This window comes from Petaurus breviceps, unplaced genomic scaffold, assembly GCF_028583685.1.
Source record: "Petaurus breviceps papuanus isolate PSGF00001 unplaced genomic scaffold, PetGlider_PUasm1.0 90842, whole genome shotgun sequence".
NCBI classification, from domain to species: domain Eukaryota; kingdom Metazoa; phylum Chordata; class Mammalia; order Diprotodontia; family Petauridae; genus Petaurus; species Petaurus breviceps.
In genome coordinates this window covers 3,846,112-3,856,008 of record NW_027187358.1, presented here as the reverse complement: position 1 = coordinate 3,856,008, position 9,897 = coordinate 3,846,112, and the positions used below count along the sequence as shown (strand labels likewise).

Here is a 9,897-nt window from a genome sequence, read left to right as displayed (position 1 = left end):
CCTTTTCGAAAGGAACAAAAGATGTGACTTAACTGGCCATCTTCATGACAAGAGGGGGGGGGAGAGGGAGGGAGGGAGAGACAGCCATTTGCCCTCTGACCCTGGGCTGAAGCAGCATCTGTCACGTGGTAGGAGCCCCTCCCCCCTTCTAGCTTCCTTTGGCAAGTGTGGCCAGGGAGATGAGAGCTGACCAGAGCTAAGCTAGTGGGGAAAAGGGGAAGAGGTGGGGCTCTTCCGTTTCCAATCTTTCCTTAGTTTTAAAGACTCAATCTTGGGGGCCTAGAGAAGTCTGGGTCCTGCTCTAACACTTACCTGCAGTGTGCGTGATCCTGGATAAGTCACTTCATAAAAGTTTTAGTGACCTCATTTGTATAATGGAGATCATAATACTTACCACATTTTTACCTTTCTTTGTATTCTCAAGTGCTTAGCCCAGTACGTTGTACAAACTAAGCATCCAATAAATAACTATTAACTACCTCATAGGTTTACAATAAATCTATTTCGTAAACCTTAATATTCTACATAAAGTTTAGTTTTTATTATTTCCTGGCCCTCGGGAGGCAGCAAATAATCAAAGTTTGTTTTTAGTTTTAAACTATTAAAATTAAATTATTTAAGGGTTTAATTTAATTTAAAGATTAAAAAACTCCAAAGCCTGAATAGGTAGATCTTTTCTGAGGGGCTTTTAGGATGAGCTACTTCGGATCCATCACTATATATTCAAAGAGCAACCAAACTGCTGAAAACCCTAGCCCCACAGCAGACTTGGGATGAGCCCCAAATGGACAGAGTAAAGGTCAACTCAAGAGATAGAGACAGGAGGTTCCTGGTCAAACTTTTATGACCTTTAGACCTCTCAGAGAAGGGATTCTTAACCTTTTTTTGTGTCTGGACCCCTCGGGCAGCCTGGTAAAGCCTATGGACCTCTTCTCAGAAGGATATTTTTAAATAAATAAAAAAAAAACTCATGAAATTATAAAGGAAACCAAAAGCTAGTGAAAATAAAGATGAGATTTTTTTTCCCCCATCCAAATTCTTAGACTTCCCCTGAAATCTAACCAAGGATGCCCTGGAAGACCCAATTTAAGAACCACTTCCTAAGAGGTGGGATGGGAAAATGTCCCAAAGCCTAATGAAGAACCATAGGGAAATTAAGAGAGCAGGGAGTTAATTCAACTTCTAGTCACCATGCCGGGGTTGGGTAGAGAGGAGGTAAGTAAGCTCCTTAAAAAAAAAAAAAGTCCTGATCTTTCCCTTTCTCTCCAATCCATCTTTGTAACAGGAAAACAGATCAAAGCTCAAAGCAAGAGTTCCTTCCATTAAAACTATAAGGGGAAACCAATAACAATGACGACGGCAATAACGATCTGCTACATCATGGTCCAGCTTATTATACCTGAGAGTTTACAAAAAGATTCCTTGGAAGTTGAGAGTGGGACACACCCAGATGAAATAGGCCATACACCAGAATAGAGTGCCAGCGACAACCCAACAGCCCAGCCACGCGATCTGTGGAAGATCAATCTGGCCACACCTCAAGGTGGGTGGACAAAGGAAGATTCTGGATGAGTTCTCTAAGGCCCTCGTAACTCTAACCCACCAAAGTTTAAACTATTGCTATCAGTATCTTCCATTCCCCCTTTACTCTCTCCTCATACCCCCTAGTTGGGTTCTGTTTTCCTTCCCTTCCTTTTCAGTTTACTCTAGCGAATGTAAGGAGACTCCTGTGTCTCAGTAGAAAATCGGGTTGCTTGGACCCAGGGGGCCCAAGCTTCCCCCTCTTCAGACTCCAACTGGAGCCTCTGTAGAAGAGGCAGGAGATAACAGGACCTTTGGGAAGGGCATTTGCTTGTGTCCCTGGGAGCTGGGCAATCACCTAGGGTGGGGATTTTCTCAGTTGAGGAATCTGTTCCAATCCTAAACACCCCAGGACTCAAAGATAAAAAGTTGCCCTCAATTTAATTCAGCAAGCATTTATGAAGCACAGTCTGTCCCTGGCTCTGGGCTGGGTGAGACTTGGGTGAACTAGGAAGGTTGGTTTGAAGCTTTAGGGGGAGGCAAGACCTGGGGAGAGGTAGATGGCATAGGGTGGCCTAAAGGAACTTCCCAAAGCTTCCCCTGTCTTTTTCTTACCTAGTTCCCTGTCTCTCCCTTTCCTCCCCTCCTTCCCCCCCATTCCTTGGGCCTACATGGGTGTAGCAGACAAAAGACTAAGGTTGGAACTCAGACCTGGGTCTTATCTTTCTTCTGGCCACTTGGACATATAGCCAGTTATCCCTGGACTCCCAGGTTGTCCTCCCCCTCCCCAATTCAGTTCCTGGGAGGAGACATGAGCTGGGGGTGTTTGTTTGTATTCTAGTGCTCTCAAAGCTCAGCTCACAGAGCACCCTGAGCTCTGGACACAAGACCCTCAGTGTTGCTGCTTCTGTCACAGTCAGACATGGGGCAGGCTTCTAAAGTCTCTAAATAAACCCTCCACAATTCCCTTAAGTCTCGGAGCTACATGATTTCCTCCTCCCATAACCCTCCCAAATTCCCTTAAATCTTAGGGGCTCCATAGATCTACACAAGGACAAGGAATTTGGCTCCTCAGGCAGAAACTGAAAATGATGTAAGATCACTTCAAGAACTAGCCCTGGCATTGGGGCCCCCTTCTAGCTCTTCCAGATTCAGTCACTGCTCCTGAAACCTGACTGCTTCATAGCCTTGACAAGGTCACTGGCAGAAGGATAAGGACTCAGGTCCCAAGAAGGGCATACTCTTCCCCCACTGCCAACCCCATTAATGGAGTTGGTATGCCCGTTAAGACTGAACTTTCCTTTGTGTTTTTTTGTTTACGGGTCATTCCCAGAGCTCAAGGCTCTTTGACCCTGACTGGGGGTGGGGCACATAGCCTTAAATCCTTAAGTCCCTGGAAACCTGGTGTAGCCTGGTACTTACTCTACCAAGAATTTCAGAGCTGGCAAGGACTTGGTAGATCAGGACCTAAGAAGCTCATGGCTTCTGCGTGAGAGGGGGCACATAGCAACCAGGGAACAGCCCCAGGTAGGAGGCATGGCAGAGCAACACTACACCCCTCCTCCAGGTCCTAGCTATGCCAGGCCCACGCCTAGCTACCTGCGGCACGTTGGGCTATGGCTCTCGTTAGTAAATGCAGTGTCCTTTGTCGGAAGTCTATTGGGCATGGGTCCCGTACAGGACTCACAGCCCACTAGGAGTGTCCTGCCACGCGTGTCTCCTGTCACAGTCCATTGGGTGGGTACTCCTCTAGTACCCAATGCCCACTAGGGTCCCTATCCCCTGAGGCCCAATACCTGTAGCACGTTGGGGTGTCTCAGCCTCTCCAGCAGCACCATCTCCTTGAGCAGCTTGTGCGCTGCCAGCCGGTAACAGCCCCGCCGAGCTCCGAATTCTCGGACGCAGCTGCCCAGGTCGTGGCCGCTGAAGTCCACGGCCTTGAGCGCCACGGCGACGCCGCCGGGCAGGCGGACCCGATACACTGCCTTGGTGTAGCCCGAGCCCACGTACTGCGCCCCGGACACGTTGCGGAGCGCGGCGCAGCCCAGGCGCGGTGGGTCAGGGGCTGGGGGCCAGCCCAGGGTGCCGTCGGGCGGGGTTCGGGCCCGGGGAACTCGAGGGGGCCGGGGACGCTGCAGGCCCGGCCCGCCTCGGGCCAGGTCCATGAGGCGCCGCCGTTCCGGTCGGCCCGCGCCGGGCCCGGGTCCTCCCCGAGTGTAGCGCTGCACCTCCTCGTAGCGCGCCCGGATCTGGCGCGCCAACTCCCCGCGGCCCCCACGACGGCCCGGGGACGGGGCTGGGGAGGGGCCGGGGGGCTGGCCTGGCCGAGGCGGCTCGGATCCCGGCACGAAGAGCACATTGAGGACAGAGCCAAGCAGGAAGGAGGCGCAGAAGCCCGCGGCCACGGCGGCCCGCCGGCGCCGCATCACCGCTCCCGCCCCCCTCTCCTCCCGGCTCTGTTCTGCTCAGCTCCGCTCTCCCCCCGGCCCCGTTCTCTGCTCGCTCAGGCTCCGAGGCGGCTCCGCTCGGCGCCCTGCCGGACCCCCGCCCAGCCCGCGAGCATGGCCCCGCCGGTCCCGGTCCAGCTCCCGGCCCCTAGCAGGCGGCGCATCAGCCTGACACTTGCCTCCCTCTTGCTCCCCCCGCTACCCCCACTGCTTATAAGGCCCGGAGCTGCCCCCGCCTCCACCCCGCCCCCGCCCCCGCCTCCCTCCTCCCGTGGCCCGAGTCCGCTTCCCGGCACCGCCCCCTCCGGCCGCCCGGCCCGGCCTTCTCCCGCTGACTGACAGCGGGACCTCCGCCTCCCCCCCCCCCCCCCCCGGCCTGGGAAGCGGAGCTGAGGCAGCTCTGGCCCTTCCCAGCTCTGTGGCCCCGGGACGCGGGGGACCGGGCAGAGGGCTCGGGGGAGAGGGACAGAAGGGCAGCGTAAGACTCTCTGACCGGGCAGTGAGCAGGGTCTGTGGAGTAGAGTTGGAGGGTAGATAACGGAGCAGAGGCGGGCGGATAACGGGACCTGGGCGGGAGGCGGGTAACGGGGCTGGGAGTGGGGGAGGGGGAGCTGCGGATAACAGGGAAAGGTCACATAAAGGTGTAGAGGGCAGAAAGTTACTTAACTGGATGGTGGTGAAGGTAGGACACTTTATAAGTTATTGGGCGCGGGAGCTGGAGTTCCCCTTTTGGGAGGGGAAGGCCCCAGACAATACTCAGCGCTGTTAACTCAACATTCCATCCATCCTCCCGCCTGCGGTGGGGGTGAGAGTACTGTGAGAGTACTGGGGCCCTCGGTGAAGACTCGAGCGACCTCAGGATAGGGGCCCAAGCACCTGCGTGTGAGGTTGGGGAGTAGACGGGGTGCAGATTGTTCAGGTGTTTGTTTTTGTGTTTGAGGCTGGGTCCCATGAAACCTGCCGGATTTGAATCTTTCTACTCATCCCCCTAATACAAAACCTTCCCTCGGCCCCTTTAAACCCACCCGGACTAAGGGAGGTGCCCTCTTTAAAGCACCCCTACTATGAGCGCTTCTACGCCACGCATGAATATCTTCTAGCTATCTGGAGGACTCAGGGAGTTGAACACGAGCTGTGTGTACATACCTGTCGTGTGTGTGTGTGCATACACACCTGTATGTGCAGAAAAACGTGTACTTGTGTGAGTTGCTTAGTGTATATGCAACTGCTACAGGTGTATGAGAGCATATTGACGTGTATTTACAGTCTTTTTTTGGTGATAGTCCGAGTCTTTTCTGGGTGTCAATGTATATGAGTTTGTGTGTTTAACACTGTGTGTATATATTTGTGTGTGTGTGTGTGTGTGCCTGAGAGCTAACTCAACTGAGATGCCCAGTCCCTCTCCTCCCTCCCTGATTGCATCATTAGTGCTAATTGAGGGGCTTTCACACCCCAGTGCATTAGCTGTTTGGAGTGAGCTTCCCCCCTCCTGAGAGAGATAAGCCGTTGCCCCTCCCCCTCCTCTGCTCTCGCACTCCACTTCCCGACCACCCTGGGTCTGTCCACCCAGCCCCCATCATCTTTCTGGTCACCTTCCTGCCTCCCTCCTGAGCCTTGTCTGGCCAACCTCCTTTCTCAGCTGCACCCCACCCCCTCACAAGGTGACAGGTCCTCCCTCCACCACTGAGAGAATAGGGTAAAGGAGTTTAAGATAGAAGGATGAGGGGTCTTTTTTTTTGGTGACGATATTGGGGAGGGTTCCTTCCCTCAAAGTTCTATTTGTTGGAATGCCCAGAGGGTGGGGGTGGATTTTAGTTTGTCTACAAACTCCCTTAGGGGTGTTGGGAGCTGGTAAAACTGCACAATCATTGCTTTTAACTATGGGAATATGGAACAAGATTTCCTACTTCTTTTGCTCTCTTGGGTTGGGGGTAGGTGAAGTGGGGATGGGAGAGGAAAGGAAAAAAGCTGTATCAGATTCTCTCTCATTGCTCTCCCAGAATGTGATCTTCAAAATGCCATTCCCAGCATTGATTCCCTGAGACTTCCTAGATTCAGAGAAAACCCAAGAATTCCCCGATTCTAAGAACTCTAACCTAGCCCTTTGGATTCCCATTTTTGGAGGATAGGAAGTGACAGGATTGGACAGGCAGGCTTCCAGTGGAGGCCTAGGGTCTGGTTGGAATTGGGGTCTGGTCCTGATTAGGACTGCTCTGTCCAGTCTGAGCCCCTTGACTGCAGTGGGGGTAGGGGAATGGGGGTGGGGTGGGTAGTGAAGAGAAAGAGGGGAAGGAGCAGATGCCCTCCCTGGCCCTCACACCAGATGTCTTTGGTCTGTCTAATTAACTGTGCTGGGAAAACCAACCTGGGTTTGTAAACAGAGCTACTGGCTAAAGTCAACACCGAGCAGTGGCAAACAGCAAATACACTCCTTACACTCAGGCCTCAGTCCAATTCACTGTGAATTGGCCTGGGTGGGGGGCATAATGAGAAACTGTTTGATACCAGGGCTCCCAAAGCCTATGGCTTATATACAGTAGATTATGCAGGGTCAGCAAAATTCTGACACCTCTTTACCCTCAATGAATCAGGATCACAGATTGTTAATGTTCAAAGTATGATGATTCTTAGAGATCTGTCCCACCTCCTCCCACCTTCCCACTCTTTTTTGTAGATGAGGTTAATAGGCCCAGAGACCTAAAATGAATTGCCCAAGGTTGATTAGCTGGTTGATGGAGATAGGGGAATTAGAACCCAGGTCCTTCCCCCGACTTTTTTTTCCTTTTTAGTTCCCACTGCCCATCTAACCTGGGGTTGAGGGGAAGGGAAAAATGCAAAGGGGATTCTGCTAGCTTTTAAGTATTCAGCTGCCCTGTTCACAGCCATTTCTATAGATTTGCATAAAACTTTCACTCCTGGGAGAAGCTATTCTGAGTAATGAGTCAGTGAGGAATTGTCATAAGAGTCAGTCAGTCAGCTCAGCCTGGAAGTTTGGGGTCTGCCTTCAAGATGAAGACTCAGACTTTTCTTTCCTGACTTTGTGGGTCTCCAGCTCCAAGACTGTGAGCATAACTTGAACATTGTTGTGTTCCTTACACATCATGTAGGTATTATAATAACATGTTCCAAAATTAGATAATTATTCCTATGATATCTTTGCCAAGATACAATGTTTCTGTTATGGTTATGAAACTTCAGTGCACATTGAGGCACAGACGCATGCACACACATACAGACCAAAACACACATTTATACCCCTCCCTCCCCACATTTAGATTTTTGTCTTCGAAGATGAATTTAGGCATCGAGATACACACTGATGTGTGCAGGAGTGAGCACACACGAGAGGGCAAATGGGTCTTTGGGCTCAGAAAGCAGAGGGTTGAACTTTGAACAATTTAGAGGTTCTGAATTGGTGACTGAGCTCTTAACTGAATTTTGCTTGCTTGCTTTTGCCACCCAGGGAGAAAGACATTTAAAAGAATTGAAGGAATTGAAACTTTACAGGCACACATTTCTTCAACAGGGAATCCTTAGACTGAAACACTCCAACCTAAAGTCCTCAGGATTTTTCCCTTTCCCCCCACAACAGTTGAACACTTATCTGAATAATGTATCTAGCTCTAAGAGAACATTGTTCCTTGGATTGTGCAGTGTGTATTTTGAAATGGTGTATTTTGTTATAAGAGCACAATGCCCTGCACATAGTAGGTGTTTAACAACTATTTGTTGAACTGAATGGAATGGATTGGAATTAGAATCCTGAGACTTGAAGCTCTCAGGTCAGAACATCCTTAAATTAATATGAAGGCAGACTGGGCCAAGGAATGGTTCTATGAGCTGCAAACTGCTGGAAGAAAGGGTTAATGAGATACTGTGCTTTGCTTTTGCTCAGAGCAGCCCAATGCTATACCTGTCACTGAGAATGCCTCAATGGGAAGAGGGGTAGAGTCCCAATGGAAAGGGGGAGAAGAGATACCATAATCCTTTTTTCCCTCAAAATATCTCCAGTTTTGCAATTCTAGTGCTGTCTCTGTCAATTCCTTCTTACTTATCCTATAAATAGCTTGCTTTGTATATATTCACTTGCATGTTGCCTCCTCCATTAGATTGTAATGGAATTAATGTAATGCTTTATCCTTGAGGATAGGGAATGTCTTTTGCCTCTTTTTGTCTTTCTAGTGCTTAGCACAGTGCCTGGCACATAATAGGTATTTTATAAATATTTATTAATTTAAAAAAAGTCTCTGATTTATCTCCTTTCTGATTCTACTGTTGCAGTCCTAATTCAGCTCCCCCCATGACTTTGATCATTGATTAAAACAACCTCCTAACTGGTTTCCTTGTTCTTCATGTTCCCTGGGACTCAGTGTAACCTGTGGCCCTGATAGATTAACCTAACCAAAAAGCTACTTTCATTGGCATTGCTCTGTCAAAAGCCTCCACTGTTTTCCTATTTCCAGTAAGAATTTTGGCATTCAATCTAGTGCCAAATTATTTCTCTTGCTTTTATATTCTAGCTGGTATGTACCCTGTACTCTAATATCTCAACACATTGTACTTATCCTTGTCTCCAGTGAGATCTGTGATTTAACATATAAATTCCAGAGGCTCACCTGTTACAAGGAAGAAGTTAATTGACTTGCCCAGGGTCTCACTGGTAATAATTACCAGAGGTAGAATTTGAACTTGAGTCTAACTCCAAGCGCAATACTCTTCCACTAGATCAGGCTGCCTTGCATTTATTCTAATTTGTATCATAATTGTTTTCTCTCTCCCCTTTCAGAATCTGAAGGCAGGAAACTAGCCTGTCAATTCTCTCCATATCTCCTTTACCCAGCAGAGGACATTGCATTAAGTAGGTGCTTAATATATGTTTATTGAATTAATGCTGACAGAATAGTAGACACTTAATACTTTATTCAGCTTGCTGAAGTTATGCCAGTTTGAGCTGTTGATAAGCCAGCACAAGACATCTGCTACATGTCATCTCAGCAAGAAGCGTCTTTCAACTTTGGAGCTGAGCAAAGAGTTATTCCCTTGGTGAAAGTGCAGAGAGATCCAATGGGAATTTCAAGATTCCAGATTAACAAGCATTTTATTTAAATTAAATTGAAGATCAGGCCCATTTATGAAGCCCTCAGTTGCTTACTAGATGCTTCCCTCATTCTCTATCCCTTCTTGGAGCTTCCTACTAAATCACTTATCACACAATTTTCCTGTTGGTATTCCTTGCGTAAGCATGACTCTAAGCCTCAGTCTCCTGTTTCTCTTGTGTCATCCTCAACTTTATCAATTAACAAGATTTTATTAAAATATCTACTATGCCCTGGATACTTCACTAACTTCTGAGGTTACAAAGACAAAGTTAACACGGTCCCTGTCCTTATAGAGCTTACAATCCATTAGGAGAGACAGCAAATATAGTGCAAATATATGCAAAATAAATGCAAAATAACTGGGGGCTGGGTGGCAGTAAGTCAATTCAGAAATTCTACTTCAAGTTCCCCTATCTCCCCACTTCTGTGTTCAGTTCTATAAAAAGTATTAGAGAAATTCCTTGAGAGGAAGGACTGTCTTTTACCTTTCTTTATATCTCCAGCATTTAGCATAGTACCTGCTTTACTGTAGGTTTTTAATAAGTATTTATTTGGCCTACTAGAGGAGAAAGAAATGTTAAGCCTCCCTCCCACCCCAAGGGGCACAAGCCAAACGGTATTGGTCAGCTCCTTGCATATCCCTTGTCTTTCTTCTCTCCACTTTCCAAACTTTAGCCTGGAGGCTATTCACAGAGAGCCAATTCTTCATTCTTGACCTTTGACTGGAAGAGAAGTTGTCCAGTCCACTTTGGGTGAGTTCTGATGTGTTATCTATCTCCATTTCCCCCACCCCCTTCTTCCCAGGCCAAAGGTCTCTTTGAGATATCAGG

At 48.7% G+C, this 9,897-nt stretch overlaps 1 protein-coding gene across 1 annotated transcript in view; it reads right to left on the bottom strand.

Moving 5' to 3' along the window:
* The window catches only part of PKDCC (protein kinase domain containing, cytoplasmic), a 13,925-nt gene extending 9,797 nt beyond the window's left edge, over positions 1-4,128 (bottom strand). Inside the window, exon 1 of the mRNA XM_069071579.1 lies at positions 3,318-4,128. Coding sequence (XP_068927680.1) covers positions 3,318-3,947 — 630 coding nt within the window. The 5' untranslated portion in view covers positions 3,948-4,128. The remainder of the gene's footprint in view (positions 1-3,317) is intronic.
* Between the last annotated feature and the right edge of the window lie 5,769 nt (positions 4,129-9,897).